Here is a 25,850-nt window from a genome sequence, read left to right on the forward strand (position 1 = left end):
GCAGTTGCCAGGTTTTAGCTCACTGCAAGCTCCGCCTCCCGGGTTTACACCATTCTCCTGCCTCAGCCTCCGGAGTAGCTGCGACTACAGGCGCCAGCCACCTCGCCCGGCTAGCTTTTGTATTTTTTAGTAGAGACGGGGTTTCACCGTGTTAGCCAGGATGGTCTCGAACTCCTGACTTCGTGATCCACCCGTCTCGGCCTCCCAAAGTGCTGGGATTACAGGCTTGAGCCACCGTGCCCGGCCTGTAGCTCAAATTTTTGCACCTTTTTTTAAAACTGGCTTCTCAAAGATGAGATGTGTTCAGAGCCTAACAGATCACATGGGCAGTCCCTTTATACGACACTTTCAGTGGCCCTTCTGTCATCCAAGTTGACAAGCAAGGCATTTGGGTTGCAGGAAGAGAGGAAAAGTTTCCATCAAAGTCATTTATTCCTGATTTCTGCCATCCCAGTCTCTGTCCCCACCTTGCTTCTCCAAGTAACCCTTGGTCCATGTTTGTGAATTGGCCTGGAATATAATGAGCAAATCTTGATTGGATTTCAGAGAGGCCGGAACGAGGGCCTGAGCAGCGGTACTCTCTCCAAATCCTCCTCCTCGGGGATGCAGAGCTGTGGAGAAGAGGAAGGCGAAGAGGGGGCCGATGCCGTGCCCCTGCCGCCACCCATGGCCATCCAGCAGCACAGCCTCCTCCAGCCGGACTCACAGGATGACAAGGTAAAGGGGAACGAGGGCTGGGGGATCCATCCCTGCCGTGCCAGGGCAGGGCACACTCAGTGGCTGCTCCACACCAGCCTCATTTCAGGAGACAGGAGGCCCCAAGGTGTGGAAAAGGGCAATGCAGTGCTCTTTCAGGCAGTGTCAACCTGGTTGTACCCCAAAAATAGGAGTAACAAAGCCATTTAGAATAGCAGTAGGCCAGAGGGTGCAGTTTTTCCTACACATGTGACTCAATGCATTTTTAATGATGCTTCAGTAATTGCTGCTTTTAAAGTTTCCTAATGTATTGACTAGAATCCCTGAGAGAACAATCAGAGATACCCCATGCAGGTCTGCCTGAAGGCATCACTAAATGAGGAGTTGGCCGTCTCCCCTCTGTGAGGTTTTTGCATGCAAGTTTCTGGTTTAAGATGAGGTTGCATCACTGTGCAGTTGCTTTTTCCAACATGCCAGACATGAGTTTGTAGGATCCCTACACTAGAGTGCAGGCATAGTTGTCAAAGTGTGGGAATCAGTTGAAACCTCTTTGGCTCTACGCTGGGGCTTTAAGCCACGAAAGTCATTTGTTTTCTTGAGTTCTCACATAATCTAAAATTATTTTGTCAACCCAGTTGTAGAGCCCTAAAAAATAAAATAGCAGAAAGGAAACCTGCTCAATGTAGCTTGCACATCCTTTAGCATTCTGGCCCCATTGTGCCCCTCAAAATTGTCAGGTGTTGAAAATCATGCTATGAAGTCATTACTGGTGATGGTTTTTTTTGGCAGTAACTGAGTTTTCTGAATAAAACAGATAACATTATCAACATTTTTTCCCCATGTTTCCCTTTTTCCTTCCCCGACTCGCTTGTCAGTACTTGCACAGTCACTTGCGGATTAATCGCCCTCTATTTTACGACCTGGGATTGGCCTCAGCCAGTGCTTGGCAGCTGTGAGGCCAAGTCAAATCATGCATTCCTCTTAACCCAGGGCAGACCTGTCCACCGCCCCTTGTTGGTGGAAAGCTACTCCCTCCCTTTTTAACACGACGCTCACACACTGTAAGGGTGCCGTGGGGCCTGCAACGATGGCTGCAGGACTGAGCACAGGTTGGAGTCCTGGAGTTTTGTGTGCATCTGAGGTTCAGGTTCCCGCCGTGTGTGGGGGAGAAGGAACAGGGAGCCTGAGGTGAGAGGACCATGGCCCCCCACCCCACCCAGTGCACGGGATACCTGGCTAGGACATGGGGCTGTGTGGTTTCTGTGACATTTCCAAAGCTATTTTGTAATATGCTAAGCCATGCATTTTTGAAAGCAGAAAACTGGCATTTCTTAAATATGGGTGGTTATCCAAACACTGAGGGGCTGGACCTTGTTGACTTATTCACCCAATAAGGGTGCATTTTTCTCCATTTAAAGAGTGACCTGCACTGTATTCTTCCATTTGCTAGAATCATTTATTGGTTACTATGTTACCTCGTTGAGTATTATCAGTAGCAGTTCCTCATTTACAAAAATCTGTAGTGATTTTCCCACACAGTATATAATCTTGTGACTAATTTTTTGTTTTGTTCTGTTTTCTCTTTGTGTAAACTTTCACTGCAGCATTATGTTGATTTGTGTTCCATGTCTGTTTTGGCTCAATTTCCTTACCTTTCTGTCTGAATTTTTTTCTTTGTTTTCTTCACCCCATATTCCAAATGTCATTAGACCAAACCAACATTTGTTTTGCAAAGTGCATATTTTGACCCACACGTGTAAAAGCCTTGTTGTGAGTGTATGAGCCTGTATCTGTCTGCTGTGAGACACGCATGGCCAGGACAGCCTGCTGTGGGTCGCATGCCTCGCCGCTGTCCTTAATATGAAGCAAGGTTCATATTACGCCCCTTCTAGTTCCCAGTTAATTAACGGCTCAAGTAATCTGCAAACACATCGTGTTTGCTAATTACTGAAACTCGAACTTAGTAGTCCCTCCCCCAGATTTCCTGTCAACCCCTTTATGCCCTCGATTCTAGCCATAAGTGGCATCTGATAGCTTGTGAGGCCTCAGCTCTTCTGTACTCTGCACTAATCATGGGGAAGTGGATGGCACAGAAAATGGTGAGCTCGTCCCCCTCCTTCCCTGTCTGGTCACCGCACCCCACTCCTTTCCTCTTCCTCGTTTCTTTTTTTTCTTAATCCCATAAACACAGTAAAGCCATTTTTAGTATCCTGTTTTGTTTCCTGATTATTCCAGGGTTCTCTCACTAGACCTAAGCCTCTCATTCTGCTGTAGGTCAGATTCTCTATTCCTTCTCCCTAGCCTAGAACCTTGCCAGCAGTTGCGAAAGTTACAGTTAGAACGTTCCCTTGCCCAGTCACCTCTTTGAAAAAAACACTACAATGTTACATGACTGCGATTAAAATCAGACACTGTCTGCTTTCCACATGTATCTCAGACAGGTTTTATTTAATGTTTCTTGTCAGAATATTGTAAATTCAAAAGGATGACTTTAAATAAATGCAAACAAAGACAAACTTGTGGTCTTTTTGTCTGTAATTACTTTAAAAAGAGATGGAGCTTGCAGGGAAATTTACTGTCTGACCAGTTACTAATGTGAGCCTTTCCCCCACCCCGCCTTTTCTTAATTTCTTCCATAGGCCTCTTCTCGGTTATTAGTCCGCCCCACCAGCTCCGAAACACCAAGTGCAGCCGAGCTCGTCAGCGCAATTGAGGAACTCGTGAAAAGCAAGATGGTGAGGCCTCCCAGACAAAGTCTGACTTTTGGAAGCTTCTCTGTGTTGCTACTTGCAAATGGATTTGCCCTTGTCCTTGTATTTCTCTGGGCTGCAGAATGTGGCTGTGGCTTATTGCACATCTCAGGAGTCCCCATGACCACCCTCGGGTTCACTGATTTGAAGGACTCAGAGAACTCAGGAAAGCCAGTATTCCCACATTTGCAGTATATTCCCATGAAAGGGCACAGATCAAAATAGGCAAGGGAAGAGCTGCATAGGTCAGGTCTCAGGGAGTGCCAGGTTCAAGCTGCCAACTGTGCTCTCCCAGTGGAATCGGGCAGACGGAGGATTGCCAACCACAGCAGCTAACCCGAGCCTTGGTGTTGAGTGTCTGCTTGGGTTCAGACACGCATGGCTGACTGCTCTGTGTGGCTGACCTGAGTAGTCTCCTGCCCCTCCAAAGATCAAGACACTGTCACGTTGCTAGCATAGACTATTTGCCTTGGTCCCAGGCCCCCACATAAACAGACATTCTCACTAAGCAGAACATTCCAAGGACTTACAAGTTCCCTCATAGAAGCTGGGGGCAAACCTCAGTGCACATACCCTGCCTGCAGTCACTGCAAATGTGGTCAGCTCCAGTCTGTCTGAAGATGTACCAGGGTCAGTGGTACCCACAATTAGACTCTCAGTTTTGTTTTGCAACCCCTGAGACTTTTCATTTGGGTTTACAATGTGTACGAGAGAAGGGTTTGCATTATTATATAAAGGCTTTATTTTCTCAGTGATTTCTTTGTTGCCAGTTGGCCGATGTGGGTTCATTTGATAAAGGCCCCAAAGTAAATGTTGGTTCTTTGAAGTAAGACAGGCATGTTTTGCTTCTAACTGATTCAAATCAATTAATTTCTGTTTTTGTAGTTTTCCTAACTGGGAAGTGGGAAAACCACCAATGGTAACAACTTTTTAGACTGGTATCCTACTATCCCTATAAAGACAACATCTTTTAAAAGCAACTCCTCCCAAAGTAAAAGCCCTCGGTCTGTCTCAGCAATCCATTCTCCAGAGGTAACCACTGCGAAGAGTTCGATACGTTTCCCTCCAGACGTTTTCCGTGCTGGTGCAAGCATATATATGTGCATGCATTTTCTTTCCAGATGGGTTCGTTCCATTTTTAAGATTCTAATGATTAACACATCTTGAGGATCTTCTCACATCAGTCCATACAGATTACCTCTTTCCTTTATTTAATAACTGTATAGTATTCCTTTACATGAATTCTATGATAATAATACCACTGAGAGCTTATTCTAAGCCAGGCACTGTTCTAAGTGCTGAGCGTGTATTAATTTATAAACTTCCCACAACAACCCTATAAGGTTTTTATGCATTATTGTTATCCCATTTTACAGATAAGGAAATTGAGGCACACAGAACAATAAAAAACTTGACTAGCCACTAAGGGTCAGAGACATGATTATGCTATAATTTATTTAAATATATTCCTAATATTTATTTGTTTCCCATATTTCTCTAAATATCCATTACATGTTTGTGATTGTATTTGTAAGGTGAATTTGCAGCACTGGAATTGCTGAATCAGAGTATACTTCTTTAAAGTTAGAAGTTTCCCTTCCTGCATTTAAATGCGTTAACTAGGTACCAAATATATCATTCCCATTTCTTCTTTCATCCACAGACAGCCTCTCATGAAACTGGTTGACTGAGTCAAATGGGAATTATATTAAAGAAAAATTGGGACTGACTTGCCACCCTGCCCTAGCTAGAAATGTCTCCCCAGGTAATCGTGTGGTGTTCTGGAAAAGACCCAGTGAGCTTTGAAGCTGGACAGGAAGCTTGCTAGGGCATGGTGGGTAACTCACAAATTCGGACTCCACCGGTAAAGATTTTGGAATCAGGCTGGGTATGGTGGTTCATGCCTGTAATCTTAGCACTTGGGGAGGCCAAGGCAAGCGATTGCTTGAGCCCAGGAGTTCGAGACCAGCCTGGGAAACACAGCGAGACCGCATCTCTACAAAAAAATGCAGAAATCAGCTGGGTGTGGTAGCATGCACCTGTAGTCCCAGCTATCGGGAGGCTGAGTTAGAAGGAGCACCTGAGCCCAGGAGGTTAAGACTGCAGTGAGCTGAGATTGTACCACTGCACTCCAGCCTGAGTGACAGAGTGAGACCCTATCTCAGAAAAAGAAAAAGAAAGGAGCTTGGAACCATGCCAGTATGGAATGAGTTCAGCTACATCCTTGGTACCTCTTTAAAAGACAAGTTGATAAAACTATCTAAATGAAGGGTGCTTAAATTGTATCCAGTGAGTTTTTAAGCATCCTTAAACTTTTTTTAAAAAGCCATTTATACACATCAGTTAAATGACCATTAAAATCATTCTTACCAAATAGCTGAAATGGCTTCCCAGGGAATGCTGTGAGGCAGATCTGGCCACAGAGCTGCAGGTGTTTAAATTGTATTGCATTTTATATGGTCTGTGATTCATTTGTAATTAATCCACGTGGCCTTCCAAATGGAGAGGTGGTCTGTGGCATGGTCAATTTTGACTCTGACTAGCTTAATCTCCTTTTTCAGTTCTGAGGAATTAAACTTTCTCAGTTTACTCAGTGAAACTGAGTTATTTCTGCTCACTTCAGTGGGCATAAAACTGTTGGCATAGGAAAGGCATAGGTTTTGGAATCAGATAGACTTGGGTTCACAGTCTCCTTATGGTGAGTTCCACCGGGCAAGTGCTTCAGCCTCGGAGACTGTCTTTCAGCTACACATGGGAGCTCGCACCCAGGTTCCATCCACATGGGCGTTCACTGGTGCCTTCCCCTCCTTTCAAAGAACCATGTTGGTACTTTATGTGATACGTTCATCCCATCTTCAGTGGGCCAGGGAATGCTATCTAAATTCTCCCCTCTTTTTCTGGTTCAAGAGAAGTATCAACCTGTGTTGGTTTCCTGTCACTAATGCTCTAATGTCAAATGGGAACTACTTTTTATCAGAAAACACTAATGCATCATTGTAATATCCTCAACTTATACTGACTCCACAGTAGATCCTTAAGCATGCACATGTGTTTTCTTGTGGGTGATTTCTGAGGCTGTCGCACATTCATAATTGGATTTGAACAGTGCATTGTTTATTCATCAGAAGCTGTGTATGTGTTTATTGGGTTAGGGAGGAGAGGAGAGAAGGTGTTCAGCTGTTAAACAGTATGATGTTTAAGGAACTGAACCTACCTAAACCTAAAACCTGAGGATTTAACTCAAAAAATAAAAGCCACCCTGAAAAGTGTCCCCTGGGATTCACTCTTCTGGCTTACCTCCACATTCTTGATCCAGCTGGTTATTTTAAAGGTTGTGCATTTTTCTTGCATGTGGGCAATAGAGTAATAGTTCCCTGCTGCCACAGTGACTGTGTGAACTTGACTTTGGGATTTTCTTCTCTTTACTAATCAAAATATAAAGGGAGATACAAGAAAGAATAAAAATAAATGAAATCACATCTAACGCAAGATGTTAGAAAAACAACAAATTAAACCAAAGAAAAGCAGAAGGAATGAATTTATAGAGATAAAAGCAGAAATTAATGAGCTGGAAAACGGTAGTATAATAAAACCAAAAATTTGTTCTTTAAATATAGACATTAGGTAACCATGTCAAGAAAATAGAAAACACAAATTCCCAAAATTAAGAAATTATAAGAGAGGAAAAAACTGAGGAAATTCAAATAATCATAAGATGTTACTTTGTTCATCTCTTTGATAATAAATTTAAAATGAAACCTGAATGATATGGGCAGTTTTCTAAGAAAATGTAATTTATCAAAATTAATCTCATAAGAGGTAGAATATTTCTGTAGACTTATCTTCATGTAAGAAAGAGAGGAAGTTGACAAGGACACAAAAAACAACCAAACCCAGAGAGTTTCACAAATAATTCATCCAAAATCTGTAAAGTCTCAGTGGTTGCAGTTTTGAGAGAGCCTTCTGCTGGTGACAGCCTTCTGCTGGTGACAGCCTTCTCACTCACTTTTGTGGAAGAGGCAAATGGGCCTCATGAAGGCGACAAGGACGTCTAGCCACGACTGCACCTCTTCAGGGTGTGGGCACCCTCTCGGCAGCCTGTCTTGTCAGGAAAGATCAGATCTAGGACAGGCAGCCGAGGGGCCTGGAGACTCCTTTGTTGCAGGTCGAGAAAACCAGAAGACAGGTCCCCACGGACACTGATGAAGTCCGTGACCTTACCTCCCTGCCCTCTGCAGCATCAGGGGCATCTGGAGCCTTTCTCTTTATTTTCTTTTTTTTTTTTTCTCACTGTTCAAATGAACAGAATTCAATCTTAACAGGCTTCAGCTGTCCGGGTGGGGGGTGCGGGGGGTACGGAACATTCTCCCCTCTCAAAAACAGATGTGATCTGATGAGCGTGAAACAAGCTCCACTACTCACAGCAAAACGTTTGCTTCCGGTAAAGCTCAATGGCTATTTATTTAAAAGAGTGCATTTATTTTTCAGTTCAAACTCTGTTCCTTAACTCACTTAATGTCCTGTTTTTCAAAAGTAAGATCAGCAGTTGGTGTGTTTTTTATAGCTCCAAGGGTTTTAACAAGATTGTGTGTACAGTACATACTTTGTGTCCTCAAAGCTCTGCTTAACGATGAAATCAGACTCTGTTACTGTGAAGAGGAAAAAATAGAACAAGTATTAGAGATTTTAGTTTATTAATGTCAAATGTTTTAAGTGAGGTATTGTTTTCTCATTTTGTGTTGTGCTGTTCAAACGAAGAATAAATTCATCAATTTTTTCCAGTTCAATTATATCTATATATCCAGTTTGTTGCTTTGGGAATGTTAAAAGAACTATGAATCTTAGGTGTTCTGTGAATCCAGATAAAACAACAAGATTAATATGTACCAAATTAAAAGCAATGAGTCACCAGTCATTGTCACATTAATCCAAGGAGAGAAGGCACCAATATTCAACTTATAGATTTGCTGAACACTTGCAAAGATTTGCATGAGGTTCCACCAGGGATACAGCAATAAAAACAATCACCTATAGAAACCAGAAGCTAGTAGGGGAAAGAATGTATTGCAGAAGTAATTAAGACCAGCATGATTACTATTTTGTATAGAGGGACAGATTACAAGTTGCTAGATAGAGATTAATTTTACCTGGGTGATCTGTAGGCATTGAAGTATGAGTCAAAACTATAATAGGATAATCAGGAAACAAACCAAGTTTGTTTGAACTATAGATTGCTGACAGTCCACCAACAGGGAATGCAGGCACCATGTCCATGTGCCACACTGGCCTGACCGACACACATCCCAACGGCTCATTTGGCAGGAATATAACCAATAAGAAAATTGCTAGATATTAAATATGTGCGATATATCCAAAAATGAGTGCAGCACTCTGACGTAAGCAAGTATAACATTTCTACTTATTTGGTAATGAGAAATAGAATATATTAATGTATGTAAATTCACTATCCTTTTCATTCCAACTTGCCTCTTTTGTCCTCCTCCTTTGACTCTATTTTTTGGTTAATAGTTGGGTTTTTTGTGTTCTTAAATACTATAATTTCATAAACATAAAGATTTTATAATTTCACAAATACATTTTCTGTATTTTCTTGTCTTAGTTTCAGCCAGTCATGGGCTGTAGGCAGTAAGTGTTGTTGCTTATCTCCATGTCTTCCAGGCACTGGAGGATCGTCCTAGCTCACTCCTTGTTGACCAGGGAGATAGTAGCAGCCCTTCCTTCAACCCTTCGGATAATTCCCTTCTGTCTTCCTCCTCGCCCATTGATGAGATGGAAGAAAGGAAATCCAGCTCTTTAAAGAGAAGACAGTAAGACAAATGTTTTCATTCTTACTGTTCTCCGGGTTCCCTCCTGTCTTTGTTGCATTCAAAAATGTGACTGAGATTCAGCTCTGAATTACCGAGATGAGGAGCTCCATGGCCTCTCATTGAGTGATTGTATGTATGTAAAAGACTTAGGACCTAATAAGGGCACAGTATTCCATAGCCACAGTTTCTTGTTTTATTTGTATATGATACTTCATAAGTAAAATGATGCAAGATAAAATGCCTTCTGCCAGGTCTGGTAAGAAACTCCTAGACTTTTATTGTATCTGTGATTGTGAAAGAAAAAGTCATGTAAAATTAGAACCAGTCCCAAAAACTTGAATATTCTTCAAATATACTTTACTAGTAGGCGTTTCTCAATTCCAGTAAAGCAGCATATGGTGAAAAGAGTCCTGAAAAATGTTACAAAAGGTTTAAACTTGCCTTTGGAGAAGAAAAAAAAAACGTAAGCAACAAAACGGCAGAGACTGGATGTTTTCTTTAGCACTGTATCCCAGCACCTCCAATGGTGCTGGACACGTGAGAGGTGCCAGGTTGATGCTGGTCGAATGAATGACTGAACAACACGTGAATGAACCTTTTCAGGCCAATTGAGGTTGTTTGCTATGCTGATCAAATGATTGTCTTCTATTATCTGAGTGGCCTTAAACGGTTACTGAATGTTACAACCAGAAATACTTGTGAGTGATGTGATTAGACCCAACGCTTTAAACATCTGAATTAAAAGTTTTTCTTGTATGGCCAGTGAAGGTTAAAATGACTTAATCAGATTTTTAAAAGCCACCTCCTTTACTGTCATGGCTTTGTCATAAAGTTGTGTCTAAGCTTCTTTGTTGTCCCTGTATGTGATCGGAATCCAGAAGGGTGAATTCACCCGGATTGCCCTCATGCACTGTGCCTAAGTGTCTTTTGACCTCTGGCGCTCTCGGAGTCAACCACTGGAACCCTGTAAGTGATTTGGGAACCTCCAGAATTTAACACCCAAATGTACAAATTTGATACATTACTATTCAGTCCCGGAAGGAGTCCGCCCTGACCAGGAGCAGAGGTACAAAAAAATTCACTTAGAAAACAGAGTTTGCATGATAAACACTATCTTTCTCTCTCCAGCTATGTTTTGCAAGAATTGGTGGAGACAGAGCGTGACTATGTACGGGACCTTGGCTATGTGGTTGAGGTGTGTATTGCCAGAAATTTAGTAACTTTGTATCAGCCCCAGGAGTTGTCCAAAGTAGTATCCTGTTAGACAGTTGAATACCTCTCAAAAGCTTTAAAAATGTTTTTGACCCAAAATAAAAAATAACCGACAAAGTATTTCCAAAAAATGACATTTAGCCAATTACCTTTACCATCTGTATTCAGTTGTAAATGCTTTTCACATAGTGTATCTTGACATAATCTTTTAACAATTAAAATTTATAATTATTATAAATAATTTAATATTATTATTAAATGATACTAAGTATATTATACTTAGTAGATAGGAATCTTGCCTTAATTATTTCACAAGAGTGTGGGTATCACTACAGAAATGAAGACCTTACTGGTTGAAAAAGTCAGTGTGGCCCAGCTGTGAGTTTGGTTCCATCCTGAATCCACCCAGGTTCAGAGCTTGGACTGTGGCTGCAGCAGGTCATTTACCGATAGTTTTGTGCAGAATACACGGCCATTTGCATTGACCAGAAGTTGCCAAGCACCTTAGCCATAGCAAACCACTGCCTTTTGTACTGGATCGAGAGCCATCTGTAGGCTAATCCCTGCCAGTCAATTTGGGGATTAGTCAGATTAAGAAACTCAACTCATCAAAAAGCTGTTTTTGTAGTATAAAATTTTATGTTTATTCTTTCACCTTTGCAGATTTGTACAGGACAATACTTTTTGGTTACACATCCCATTAAAAGTACCAGCTATTACAGTTAATTGTGTAACACAAAAGAGTTAACATGCTTGATTTGTCTGCAGTCATTGTTAACAATGAGACAAGCAACATATGAGTACTTAAGAGGTTCTTGTACGGACTCAATTAAATAGAAATTTTAAGCCACATTTTAGCAGCATATTCAATCAACTGTTGTTTAAAATCAATTTATAAAATATTATCAAACCCTTATTTAACAGATGACACAAATAATCCAAAAGAAAAGAACATTTTCTGTTTCTAAGAGATAAATGCTGAAAACAGGAGATATGATTCTGACCAAATATTTAATATTTATAAACTATTTTAATGAAACCATTTACATTTATGTAAACTTCTTTAATTCCTTAGAAGAATTTTGATCTGTGAGTGCTGAACAGTCCAGGGAAAGAAAATTATAGCAATAAATGTAATGGGTATATTCCAAGTATCAGTTAAGGATACTTTTCATATCAGGTTTTTTGTTTGTTTTTAGATAAAGAACTGGTTACAAGACAGTGCATGCGTTGGTTTTGCCCTCTGTGACTATTAATCAGTAAGCCACTAATTGATTCAGACATATTCCATGAAATTTGCTTATCATAACTGTTTAATTGTAGGGCTACATGGCACTTATGAAAGAAGATGGTGTTCCTGATGACATGAAAGGAAAAGACAAAATTGTGTTTGGCAACATCCATCAGATTTACGACTGGCACAGAGAGTACGTAAACATGCATTGTGCCCGATGGTGTGCAAAGCACCTGCACTTGCTAAACCGAGGCAGGCCAGGCCAAAGGGAATTTGTTCTGTTCATTATATTACCTGCGTAGCCTCCTGGAGAGAGCTGGGGCAAAAGAGATATTGATATACCCAGGAATTCTGCAGTAGCATTTGGTGGCAAGGGGAGAATCTCGTCTCTTGTTCGTGCTGGTCCATGTCAAGAGTCTGTGGAAGGGAGTAGCTGGAAGCACCAGCGTGGAGCCAGCTGCCGGAGCTGCTGGCCTGGTCCTGACCTTGAGCCCTCAGCCTCCTTACTGTACACTTCCATGCTTCATCTGCACACCCACATTAATAATATTACCATCCTTGTGGATTTTTTGTGAAGAGTGACTGAGTTAATACTTTTACAATACTTAGAACAACAACTGCATAAAATAAGCCTCAATAAGTATTTCCAACTAGAACTGCAGCCATCTTTAGCATAAATACAAGTTATCATTAGAGGACCTCGAAGACACTTATTTGTCCAATTATTTTATGTTATTTTTATGTTTTAGAGACAGAGTCTCGCTCTGTCACCAAACTGGAGTGTAATAGTGTGTCATAGCTCACTGCAGCCTTGAACTCCTGGATTCAGGTGACCCTCCCGCCTCAGCATCTCTCAGCATCTGTAGTAGCTGGGGCTACAGGCACGCAGCACCATGCGCATCTAACTTTTTTATTTTTCATAGAGACACAGGGTCTTGCTGTGTTGCCTAAGGTGGTCTTGAACTCCTGGGCTCAAGGAGTCTTCCCACCTCAGCCTCCCAAAGTGCTGAGATTACAGGCATGAGCCACCACACCTGGCCCAACTCAATTTTTAATGGAAAAAGTAGACATGATTAACCATGAAATTCGACTCTGATACCACTACGTTCCCCACACGTATCCTATTCAGGAGGCGATCCATCTGGGGGCTGGTGCTACGTAGCTCACCTTGGCTACCAGAGCTTGTCAACTTACCTGTCCCTTTAGGTCACTTTGCTTATAACTTTAAAAATCCTTCATCATCTGAGGATTGCTTAATGCTGGCCACTGGTCTTCCAGTGGAATGTTCCAGGTGCACTGTCTGCTCCGGTTACCTGGCAGGGCCTTCTGCTCTCCTGTCTTGATGCAGCTGCTCCTCCCTCTGTACAGGGTGGAGCACGATGTCATCACCTCCAAAGCTCTGGCCTCTCTCTGAAGCTGAGCTCCAATACTTGCTTCTGCATTAGGCCTGGGTGTTCCCAGTCAGACTCCTTTTCTTCTGCAGAAGCAGATGGGAATATGCTCTTTTAAACTATGAAATACAGGACAGATATAAGGAGAAACTGCCATGGCATGTATCAAGCAGTGTTGTTATTTCTGTACTTCTCCCTTATAATAGAATGTAAAACCTTTGAACCCAGGTCAGAGAGGTCTTTATTTTTGCATCCCCTGTGATGTCTAATTTATTTGTATTTACAGATAAATGACTGGTAAACTTTAGAAACAGCACTCCAGTTTATAGCTCTGTGCTGTAGATTTACTGAAACTCTACAATGAAACCAATTCAAAAAGGGATATTTTGTATTATGATTTAGTCTCCTGCTTCCAAGGCTGGTTTTTAAGGCTGTGAAGGGAAGCTGAAAATGACACAGTGTTTCTGGGATGTCCAGACAGAGAAACTGCATCCAGAGATGCTATCTACCACAGCAGGGATAGTAAATCCCTTAGTACAACATTAATTGGCATGGTGGTTTGGGGGTTAATGTAATACCAAATATTAACATAAATAAAAATATTAACATAGATAAAATGTAAGTGATAACTAGGGTGGACATATATCTTAAAAGACAACTACAGCCCAGAAAACAATGAACATTGTTGTCCTACATCTATGTTGTCACTGTGGTGATACCTAATTTTAATCTTAAAGGGAGCTGATATTTATAACCTAGAAGTGGATTTTGATAACATTTGAGAAAGCTTCATAAACCTGACACAGGTAACATATTTAGTTTTGTATATCTGCTGTCCAGTTTGAGTCTCTAAAAATTATCTTAGAATGAATATGAAATTTGCAGGTATAAAGACCAAGTTTTCAGAAATAAATGTCCAAGTACTTTGAAGCATCTATTTTTCACTCATTATTCAGCCGAGGATATTAGCACTTGTGTCCTTGAACAGAGATGAGAATGTTTGCTGTCCAAAGACCAGGAAGGTTACCAGCCAAGGGATGCACAGTCGTGCCTCATCTCCTGTGACTTTGTATTCCTTTAGGCTTTGTAGCTTAACAAAAGGTTTTCCTTGTACTTGTTAAGTTTCCGTGTATTTGTTAAATGTATGCTTCACACTTCGCAGTTGCTCATGTCAGAACAGACTATTGAAAATGTAAACCTGGCCAGGCACAGTGGCTCACGCCTGTAGTCCCAGCACGTTGGGAGGCCAAGGCAAGCAGATCACTTGAGATCAGGAGTTCGAGACCAGCCTGGCCAACATGGTGAAACCCCGTCTGTACTAAAAATGCAAAAAAATTAGCCAGGCATAGTGGTGCATGCCTGTAACCCCAGCTACTTGGGAGACTGAGGCAGGAGAATCGCTTGAACCCAGGAAACAGAGGTTGCAGTGAACCAAGATCACACCATTGCAGTCCAGCCTGAGTGATAGAGTGATACTCTCTCAAAAAAAAGAAAAGAAAAGAAAAAGAAAAAATGTAAACCTAAATCTAAAGTTAGAAGGCCACACTGGAAATAGTTCTAATATTTTCTTTCTTTTCAGCTTTTTTTTAGGAGAGTTAGAGAAGTGCCTTGAAGATCCAGAAAAACTAGGATCCCTTTTTGTTAAACACGTAAGTACAATAGCATTGCTTATATCCTGTTCTGAAGGTGTCATCTTTAGTCATTGGTTTGTCGGATTAAAGGAGAACTCACTTATACTTTACATGAGTGCGTATGTTTAAGATAAAATCGAACCGCATGGTGTTAGTGAGTTGGAATTAAAATCCCTTCTTCAACATGAGTTACCTCCTTTCCCAGTCACCTGGCTGCAGCTGGCTATTTGGCTAGCAACAGCACAGGTTGGTTAGAGAGGACCAGAGCCAGGCCTGAACAGTATCATTTGGGGTGTCTGAGCAGGCAGGTATTGTTGAGTGGAGATGTAACTGTACCTGCAGTGTGTTTAACATAACAGCCACATAGTGTGTATATCTAAAATAAGTGTATTAACATTAAAGTTTTTTGTTTTTTGGAAAAATCATGATATATTTTTAGAAGTTAGTGACAGGAGTTTTGCATTTTGCCAGTCTCTTTAATGTCTTGTTGAATAAAAGACAGCTGGATTTTTGTATCTGCTTCTGCATCTAACTCATTGCTATGTTTTTTGGTTCAAGTGTCCAAACAAATCCATCCTCACACACATATAGTTAGAAAAGGATGAGTATTTTAATAGCCTTTTCAGATAATTATATAGTTTTCTTAGAGGCTACCCCAAAACTTGACAATTGATCATTTCTTAAAGGTTAGTTGCAATATGGAATCTGAAAACCTACCCATGAACTTCTCCCTTGCTGTGACATTAAATACATGTTAAGTAAATACATTTAATGTTTCTATTGGGCTTCGAGGCTCCTGCAGCCATGCGGGGTCCTGTGACATCAGGCATCAGTCCACCGGAAGCTATCAAGTGACCGACTTAGGCAGATCTTCCAGAGATTGGCATGTTTCATTACACAGTCTCCAAAAATCCAGTTTTTTAACTTTGCCACCCATCTCTTTGAAGGCTTTAAGTGTTGTGAAGTTCATAGTGGCAGATATATATTTCCCAATATTTTAATTTTTTGCTTGAAAGCTGTAATTTTCAGTAACAAACACTGCCAGTTGTTTGCCTTGAAATGACAGGCTTATTTTGTTCATGTTCAAGAAGATGTCTAGCAGATACCCAAGAGTAAATAATTACAGTTTGTGTCAATCATTCTTCCAAGTAAAAATGGTGGTCCATTAAAAAAAGTGTTAGTTCCACTCACAACTCAGTTACGTAAGTGCTTTTTCTTGAGACATTTATCAAGTGCAATTCAAGTGTTATGTGGACATCATCTTGTCACAAGAATGTTAAGGTATATACTCCCTGGTTGAGTTTTAATAAAAAGAATAATGTTTACTCATCCAGGACATTCTTAAGTGAAGCTGTTTGTTTTTTGTTTTTGTTTTTTTTACTATAAATTTGTGGCAGTGAATAGTTTTTGCTAAGGTGCCAGCAATTTCACCCACCATTGGTTTTGCACATCAGCACAGATGTCAGCACAATGAAAAGGACAACTGACATCTTAGTGGTGTTTAGAAAATAGTTCTGACCTAATGGAGCCACTGAAAGACCTCAGGGGGCGCTGGAGGTCTGCACACTCTACTTTGAAGATCACTGATTTATGGAAAGGCTCAGTGTCTACATTTTTTTTCCCTCTGCCTTTATGATTTGAGATTAAAGAGCTTTTTCTTCTCTACTAAAACCAACCAGGCTTACTAGGACTGTTGGCAGGGTTTGGAGTGATGGCAGTAATTCTTTGTTTAATAATAGAAAGAAGGGTGTTTCTGGCCGGCGCGGTGGGCTCACACCTGTAATTCCCAGCTCTTTGCGGAAGCCGAGGTCCAGGCGTATCACGGAGTCAGGAGATCTAGACCATCCTGCGTAACACGGTGAAAACCCCATCTCTTACTAAAAGGACAAAAAAATTAGCCGGGTTGTTAGGTGGCGGGTTGCCTGTAGTCCAGCCTTTACTCGGGGGGAGTGGGAGGCAGGAGAATGGCGTGAACCGCGGGCAGGCAGAGCTTTGCAGAAGGCCGAGATGAACGCTCACTGCCCCCACTCAGCCCCTGGGCAACAAGACTCCGTCTCAAAAAAAAAAAAAAAAAAAGAAGGGTGTTTCAGCCAGGTGCAGTGGCTCATGCCCGTAATCCCAACACTTTGGGCGGCCAAGGCAGGAGGGTTGCCTGAGGCTAGGAGTTTTGAGACCAGGCTGGGCAAAAAAGCAAGACTCCATCCCTACAAAAAAAAAAAAAATTAAAAATTAGCCAGGCATGGTGACACACATCTGTAATCCCAGCTACTCAGAGGCGGAGGTGGGAGGATCGCTTGAGCCCGGGAGTTTAAGGCTTCAGTGAGCCATGATCACACCACTGCCCTCCTACCTGGACAACAGAGTGAGACACTGTCTCTTTAAAAAAACAAACAAACAAACAAACAAAAAACAGTGTTCTTTTGCTACTTATGGTACTTGTCGGTATTTGGTACTGTAAAGTGAAGGGTTTGGTGTGTGGGGAGTGATGGGGAAGGACTGATTGTGGAGCTCCACCATAGAATGCTGATCTACATCATGAACCTGGGGTTTACTCCCGAGAGCCTTAGCCATGCAGCTTGGTTTTAAGATGATTCCCTTTATGAATGTGCTGAAATGTGTGTGTGCTCTTGTATTCTAATCCAGCTTCCCATTGTTATAACCCGACTGTTTGCCTTTTTTATTCCTAGGAGAGAAGGTTGCACATGTACATAGTTTATTGTCAAAATAAACCAAAGTCTGAGCACATTGTCTCAGAATACATTGATACCTTTTTTGAGGTAAGATCTAAGATACAAACAGAAAGTATTTCTGAATCTTTTGTTCCAACTGATTTCCAAAAATTAAAGTATCATTGGTTTCCCAGGAGACTAATTTCCAAAGAAAATTAGCCTGAGTGATAAGACTTCTGAACCTGTGTTTCTTTCCTATAAATCCGAGAAATGAGTATGAATTTAGTCTGTGGTCATACCCCTGGCATTCAGAAGACTGCAGTCATTGTTAAAAATAAGGGTTTTTGGCCGGGCGCGGTGGCTCAAGCCTGTAATCCCAGCACTTTGGGAGGCCGAGACGGGTGGATCACGAGGTCAGGAGATCGAGACCATCCTGGCTAACACGGTGAAACCCCGTCTCTACTAAAAAATACAAAAAACTAGCCGGGCGAGGTGGCGGGCGCCTGTAGTCCCAGCTACTCGGGAGGCTGAGGCAGGAGAATGGCGTAAACCCGGGAGGCGGAGCTTGCAGTGAGCCGAGATCCGGCCACTGCACTCCAGCCTGGGCGGCAGAGCGAGACTCCGTCTCAAAAAAAAAAAAAAAAAAATAAGGGTTTTTATAAGTGTTACACTTAAGTCTCATTACAAATCCAGAATAATTTATGTTCTAAACTTGTAGCCTAAAAATAATATATATATTTATATGAATAAAAGAACACAATTGCAAAAATGTCATTAAACAAGCATAAAAGACTGCTTTGAAAAACAACTCAGGTGAAAGTGTGAAACTTGGAAATTCTGTGAACTAGCAAAGCTCTAGTTAGTCTAGTGCTTTTTTTTCCTCGTTACTTTTACTGCCAGTGTTGTAATCTTTCTGACAATTACAAAGACTAAAAATTTGCCCTTTAATGAACAGCCCATACAATCTTTTCTCTCTCTTAAAACCGCAGGACTTAAAGCAGCGTCTTGGCCACAGGTTGCAGCTCACGGATCTGTTGATCAAACCAGTGCAGAGAATCATGAAGTATCAGCTGTTACTGAAGGTGAGGAGGTGGCGGGACAGACTCTGGTGTCAGGAGTGACTTTGCTGAGAAACTAAGACTCAGTGGGGGAAAGAAGGATTTGGTAGGACAGGGGAATCATTTGTGTAACAAGTATATTATTTCTGTTAAGTTAATCCTTAAAAATTTAAGAAAACACTTCAAACAATTTTCTCAATTTTTTATTTACATCAAGTTCGGAATGAAAATATCAGTAAAAGTGAATTTTTCCCCCCCACCACAGACCTTGGAATGCTAATGATTTTTCTTCTGCTCTATCAACTTTAATTATTTTCTAATCTTCTTGGAACCTTGGATAAAAGTAAATTTGGAATCCCTTTGTATTCCTCTCTGTTGGCTTAACACTAGCCCTTGGTTGATTTAAATTCTTAAGCATAAGTGAAGGCAGAGTCACATGTTTTTCTGTGATAAAAGTGACTTCAAGTGTAATGAGATTCCTTCATATACAACACTTAGGACCTGGATATAGAGAGGGACAAAGAGTTTGTCTTGCGTTAAACAGGAACCATCAGATAGATCTGGTCTGACTCTGTGTACTGCAGCTTGAAATCCACATAGGAATGCCTTTTTGTTGTGTTACTGAGAGAACAATATGATAAAGTAGAACTAAAGCACCAGACAGGTCTTGTGGTGCACACCTGTAGCCCTGGCTACTTGGGAGGCTGAGGCAGGAAGATAGCTTGAGGCAAGAAGATAGCTTGAGGCAAGGAGTTGGAGGCTGCAGTGAGCTATGATTGCTCCTTTGAATAACCACTGCACTCCAGCCTGGACAGCATAGTGAGAACTTGTCTATTAAAAAAAAAAAAAAATTCTTTCAGAACTAAAGTGTCTGGCACAGTGTGAGTGGTCAAAAGGTTAGCTTGTGTGCAGTGTCTCATTCCTGTAGTCCCAGCTACTCAGGAGGCTGAAGCAAGAAGATCGCTTGGGGCCAGGAGTTCAAGACCAGCTTGAGCAACATAGTGAGACCCTGTCTCTTAACAAAATAATAAAAGGACAGCTCCTGTTGTCTTTGTCACCATTATCATGTCCTGTCCATTTCCCTTGCAGGACTTCCTCAAGTATTCCAAAAAGGCCAGCCTGGATACATCAGAATTAGAGGTACATGCGTCAGTGACTGTGCCCCCCCAAATCCCCACCAGCCTCTTTTCCTACTCCCCTAGTGTCTCCTAACAGTGGTCTCGCCCTGGGAGGGATCAGAGCAGTGGGTGACAGTCTCTTCAGGGCATCTCCATGAGCCCTGCACACTAGGGGGTGGGGAAGAAGAACAGAACTTCTTTAGGTCAGAGGGTGAGCACGTCAGATTTTCCCCAAAGGAACTTGAACCTCCACTCTTCTCTCTCCCCTCCCGCAGAGAGCTGTGGAAGTCATGTGCATAGTACCCAGGCGGTGCAACGACATGATGAACGTGGGGCGGCTACAAGGATTCGACGTAATGCGGCTCTTGTTCTTTAAGAGAGCTCCTCTGCCTTCCCTCTTTCTTTTGTCTTGGATTATTTCTCTCCATGGGGAGAAAGCTGATCCTTTTCACTTGGTTTTCTGGCTTCTCTCACTTTACTTCAATCTGATTGATATTTTCTTTCCTTTTTTTTTTTTTTTTTTTTTTTTTTTGGTGCATTTGATTTGTTTTTTTGGGACTTGCCTGTGCTCAAAGCCCAGCGCCTCATGGCAGAAACAAAAACTGGGCTTTGTCTCTTGGGCCCAGTAGTGTAAGAACTGAGTTTCCGTTCCTCAGCATTTAAGACCATGGTAGCTATGGATGTAGTAGGACCTAGGAGGCCCCACTCTCTCATCTCTGGGACTTGGTACTTCCTCATGAGTTTAAGATGCGTTTACATGAGTTGCTAGATTATTCATATTACGTATTACCTATTACGTATCCTCAGGATGAATTCAGAACCAGAATCTTCTTTTAAAAATTTGCCTATTGAGTTAAGGAGGCGGGAGAAATTTTTATTTTCTTGCCTACTGTTTTGCTAGAGAATTAACATTGACAGTTCTAGTGCTGTGGTTGTCTCTGAAGCACACACAGAGGCCGCTGGAGGCCTTCTGAAAACTCCTCTGCATGCCTGATGATTTCCTGCTGGGCCTGCTGGTGGCCCAGGGACCACACTTTGAGAACCACTGTTCTAGTATAAACCAGACATTTAAAATTCCACTTTTAATCTGTAACTGTAACTGAGGCGCCAGAGGTCTTGACAAACATTGGCAAGAATTTTATTTAGATAATTATTCTGTTTAGGGCCAAGAATAGTAAAAGAAAAAAAAAAATTAAGCTCCGTAAATTAATAAAAGAAAAATACATTATTCTATAGGAGGAAATCAAAAGAAAACAGAGCTTCAGATAACTTAGAATGCAATGTTTTCTTCTCCCCTTCCTTTTCCCCCTTTATTTCTTGTTTTAGGGGAAAATCGTTGCCCAGGGTAAACTGCTCTTGCAGGACACATTCTTGGTCACAGACCAAGATGCAGGGCTTCTGCCTCGCTGCAGAGAGAGGCGCATCTTCCTCTTTGAGCAGATCGTCATATTCAGTGAGCCACTTGATAAAAAGAAGGGCTTCTCCATGCCAGGATTCCTGTTTAAGAACAGTATCAAGGTAATGTGTGTCTGTGTATGTTTTCTCTGTGCCAGCGCATGTACCCATCACGCCGATAAACACTGTTTCCTTTTAATGATGACATACCCTGATGCTTGGTTTAAGTATTTGAGAATTTTCTAGTATATTTCAGAGCCTTTGAATTCACCCATTTCTCTTTTTACCGTCTGTTCTTGAGTGGCTAATGTCTTGTGCACACCTCTGTGTGACCACAGCCATTCATTCTTAGATGAGAACTGGTCATGGGTAGTGTTTATGCACCACCTTCTCTAGGACCATGGAAAACTGGTTTAAATTTGATAGCACGGATTTGGGGGATTGTTCTGCGATCAGAGAAGAAGCTAACTCGGTATCTTCTTCTCTTCCCCCACTCACCAAGGAGGTACTGAGCACTCAGCAGCCGACGTGAGGGCTCCAGGAATGGCCCAGTTGGATGCCCTCCCTGCCCTGATGTAGCTTATCCTCTAATAGGAAAGGAAGACAAAGGGACAAAGAAAATAATTGCAAATGGCCCTCAAGTCTATAAAAGGGACAAACCAAGGGTGAGGTAGAGAAGAGCAGGGGGCAGGCCTGAGGTCCCGGCAGTTGACTCCTGGGAGATACACGCCTCCGCCAGGGTCCTCCTGGCTCTGCAGCTGTGCAGAGCCTGAGGTCAGAAGGGAGATGCACTTCCTTTTGGTAGGGCCTCCTGCCCTACACTGTCAGGGAAGGGGAACTCTCAGACCGTGCACATCTGCGGGCCTCACAGCACACAGGCAGAACATTGCATCCTCCCCCATCCGGCTCCCTGCTCAGGCTTTTGTTGACTGTCCCCAGCAGCCTTCACTTTTCTAAACCTGGGGTGGGTCTGTCCACGGGCACAGATGCCAGGCTGGGGGGTCTCTGCCCACCAGCACCTAGGAAGGCTCTGGAGCCAGACAGCTGGGGAAGGAGGCTGCCTGTGCATGAGGCTGGGCTGCGGGCCCTCGCACCTCCCACCACCCACCTGCCCCTCCAGACTCTGCCTTTTGAGGCCCCTTACCCTGAGCCCATGTCAGGCACAGACCCTCTGGGCTCACCACTACACCTGAGCCTCCACCCATCCCCTGAACTGTGTGCCCATCCCCTGAGCTGCGCCCATACTCTGAACTGCACCCATCCCCTGGACGGCAGCCATCATCCGAACTGTGCACCCATCACCTCAACTGTGCACCCATACGCTGAACTGCACCCATACGCTGAGCTGCACCCATCCCCTGGACTGCAGCCATCATCTGAACTACTCCCAACCCCTGCACTGCACCCATCCATCCCCTGCACTGCACCCATCCCCTGAGAACTGCCTACCCATTGTTCTCACAAGTCTTTTGTCAGAAAATCACTCCAGCACCATAGGAATTTCATATATATTTTTTACATACTGTTTTTATAAAATTATCTGACGTATTTTAATCATGATATCATATGCACTTTTATAACAGGTTATAAAATTGGTTATCAAATATTGATATTTGAGATTTGTTTAATGGTGTCATTTACTCCCTGGGAAGTAAGAGATAAATACTGAGGCATCATAGAGGGGTTTGGGAAACAGGTAATCCCAGACCCATATTTCTAGTTAATTGTTCAGGCTGTTAGTTCAAACTATTAGTTAGTTTAACAGCCTTGTAATCCCCATGTACCTCAGTTAAGAGGCATTGAAAAGCTTCAGGTGTTTTCTGAGGCAGTAAAAATGGCAGTTCAACTGAAAAGTGCTTGTTTCAGGATTGAGGTAGGATGAACTTCACTTTGCACTTGGCCAGTGGGGATCAATGTGCTTTAATTTTTTATTGTGGTAAAATACACATAACATAAATGTGCCGTCTTTAATTGCCTAGCTCTGTGGGATTAAGAGCATTCATGTTGTGTAGCCATCACCATCATGTCTTCACAACTCTTCATCTTGCAGAGCTAAAGCCCTGTACCCATTAAACACTAACTCCCCACTTCCCCATCCCCAAGCCCCTGGCAACCTCCACCCTGTCTATCCCCACATTTGACTGCTCTAAGGACCTCCTGTAAGTGAAATCATAACAATACTTGTATTTTGGAACTGGCATATTTGACTTAGCATAACGTCTCTAAGGTTCATCCGTGTCGTAGTGTATGTTGGAATTTCTTTCCTCATTAAGGCTGAAAAACTGTCCACATAGCCCACATTTGCTTGGTTCATTCATCAGTCAATGGACATATGGCTTGCTTCCTTTCCACCTGTTAGCTATTATGAATAATGCTTTCTTTTTTTTTTTTTTTTTTTTAAGGTGAGTTGCCTTTGCCTGGAGGAAAATGTGGAAAATGATCCCTGTAAATTTGCTCTGACATCAAGGACGGGTGACGTGGTAGAGACCTTCATTTTGCATTCATCTAGTCCAAGTGTCCGGCAAACTTGGATCCATGAAATCAACCAAATTTTAGAAAACCAGCGCAATTTTTTAAATGGTAATATGTGTTCTGTTACTAGATGTGTGCTTTCTTTCCTAATGTACTCACTTGTATTTATCTTCCCTCTCCCATTCATATCCATAGTAATGACAGAACTTAGCACTCACCACTCTTCAGGCACTGCCTAGATACTGCTTTATTTCATCTTCACAACCACCCTATGTGGCCAGTAGTACTATTATTATCCCCGCTTTACAGATGAGAAAGCTGGGGCACTGAGTGGCTGAGTAATTTGCCTCAAGGCCCACAAGTTGTTGAGGGCAGAGTCAGGATGCAGAGTGGCCATCTGGCTGTTGGTCTGTGCCCCTCGCAGCTACACTGTCCCACACATAACATGTATGAGGGCCCTGTCCTAGGAAGAGGAGTTTGCACGAAGAACACCAGGAAGATGGCATTGGCCAGAGACATTCACAAGGGACTTGCACACCCACACCTCCATTCCCCATTAAAAAAATAAGAGACGGGGGCCAGGCGCGGTGGCTCAAGCCTATAATCCCAGCACTTTGCGAGGCGGAGGTAGGCAGATCACCTGAGGTCAGGAGTTTGAGATCAGCCTGACCAACATGGAGAAACCTTGTCTCTACTAAAAATACAAAAAAATTAGCTGGGCGTGGTGGTGCATGCCTGTAATCCCAGCTACTCAGGAGGCTGAGGCAGGAGAATCACTTGAACCCGGAAGGTGGAGATTGCAGTGAGCTGAGATCACGCCATTGCACTACAGCCTGGGCAACAAGAGTGAAACTCCATCTCAAAAAAAAAAAACTGACAGTTCGGTCCTGCCCTGCTTCCATGACTTGAGGGATTGCAGAGATGCTGCAGAACACAGCAGGCATGGCCACCCTATCCTTTCATTGCCTCTTAATGTATTTGATCTCTTTGCAACTGTTGGCTTCAACACTAGCTTTTAATTTGGTGATCAGCGAAGAACTTTGAGAATTCAGTTGGAAGCTATGTCCCCATATCATCTGTGTCTTCTGGGTTCTTTCCTTCATGTTCATATTCATGTTCTGCATCTATGCCTGCGCAAGCTCAATAGGATGTTGTAATGTTCTCTGTCACAAGAAAGCCACCTCTATACCTTGCATGACATTCAAGAGCCAGGAACATAGGCACTCAGTGAAAAATCTCAAGCTTCATGGCATTTTTAACCAAGTGTTATCTGCTGCCTGGGTGTTAACTCCAAATTTCCATCCTGCTTGCAAGCTGATAATCGTTTACATCTGCAGCTAGGGGTGGGCGCTTGAGGATAGGGAGGGACAGTTCCTCGGGCACCGAAGAGGTTTAATGTGTTGTTTTTATGTGGTGCATTTAGTTCCAATCCCTAGCTTGGAATTGAGAATGCTCTAAATTTTCATCACTGTCTTTAAAATAGAATGACCTACCCCCAGATTGCACGCATGGTCTATGATGTCAAAGTTTACTTGACACCCACTCAGTTAAGGAACTAATAATAGCTATCCCAGAGGATTAAAGGAGATCGCTAACGGGGTGGGAGCCTGGGACCCTTGCACCTGCTTCTTGCACACCCCTTACTCCTGGAAGAGGCGGTGGCCAGCACAGAGTTTGTAGACTGCCTCTGGCTCCACAGTGCTTGCTCACACATGCCTGGGGCTGGGGGGCTGCAATCTGCTTGTCGTATTTTTCAACGGCTTTAACACTTCAAGAGTTTGTTCATGTTTCCATATATGTTATTTTGGCCTGATTCCTATGTTTTTCTACAATGCAGATGTAAGAAAACTCAGACACCCAAGTCAAGAGATGGGACAGCCTCCCGTCCCAGGGGCCTTGGGGAGCGCCTTAGCTTCTCTCCGGGCTGTGTTCAGCCTGCAGAGCAGAGGTAGTCTGTGAAACCACCTCCAGGCAGCCCCAGGGTTTCTTTTTCACCCCAGGACTCTGGTTTAGGAAAGAGCTTTGCGGAAGGCAGTTGGTAGCTGGAGGAGTTCTACTCAAATCTCTTGCCTTGGTCTTCCGGTCCATACTGGCCCTTTGTCCGGGATGTGCTGAGGAATGCAGCCCCTTACACCCGCTGCACTCAGCCGACATCCCAGTCCCTTGGCAAGCAGGGGCCTCTTCTAGCTCTACTGATAGGTGGAATTGCTCTGCACGCGTGGCTGCCCCATGACCCATCCCAGGGTAGGTCCTGTTCCTTCCTCACCCGGCGGCGTGCTCCTTGGTGCCCTGACCCAGCTTCTCTCGCTGTCTTGTCTTACAGCCTTGACATCGCCAATCGAGTACCAGAGGAACCACAGCGGGGCGGCGGCGGCAGCGGGGCAGCGGCGGGGGTG

The 25,850-nt window shown here is 42.9% G+C and overlaps 1 protein-coding gene across 3 annotated transcripts in view; it reads left to right on the forward strand.

Annotated features, from left to right (window-relative positions):
* TRIO (trio Rho guanine nucleotide exchange factor) overlaps window positions 1-25,850 on the forward strand; it is a 379,704-nt gene that overhangs the window by 327,482 nt on the left and 26,372 nt on the right. For all 3 annotated transcript variants that reach the window (XM_017893310.1, XM_017893311.1, XM_017893312.1), the window contains exons 36-47: window positions 547-717; window positions 3,336-3,431; window positions 9,126-9,274; window positions 10,403-10,469; window positions 11,810-11,913; window positions 14,691-14,760; window positions 17,430-17,519; window positions 18,401-18,493; window positions 19,559-19,609; window positions 19,863-19,940; window positions 20,914-21,105; window positions 23,385-23,562. In XM_017893310.1, coding sequence (XP_017748799.1) covers window positions 547-717; window positions 3,336-3,431; window positions 9,126-9,274; window positions 10,403-10,469; window positions 11,810-11,913; window positions 14,691-14,760; window positions 17,430-17,519; window positions 18,401-18,493; window positions 19,559-19,609; window positions 19,863-19,940; window positions 20,914-21,105; window positions 23,385-23,562 — 1,339 coding nt within the window. The remainder of the gene's footprint in view (window positions 1-546; window positions 718-3,335; window positions 3,432-9,125; window positions 9,275-10,402; window positions 10,470-11,809; window positions 11,914-14,690; window positions 14,761-17,429; window positions 17,520-18,400; window positions 18,494-19,558; window positions 19,610-19,862; window positions 19,941-20,913; window positions 21,106-23,384; window positions 23,563-25,850) is intronic.

This window comes from Rhinopithecus bieti, unplaced genomic scaffold (genome assembly GCF_001698545.2).
Source record: "Rhinopithecus bieti isolate Rb0 unplaced genomic scaffold, ASM169854v2 scaffold_22165, whole genome shotgun sequence".
In the NCBI taxonomy this organism is placed as follows: Eukaryota; Metazoa; Chordata; class Mammalia; order Primates; family Cercopithecidae; genus Rhinopithecus; species Rhinopithecus bieti.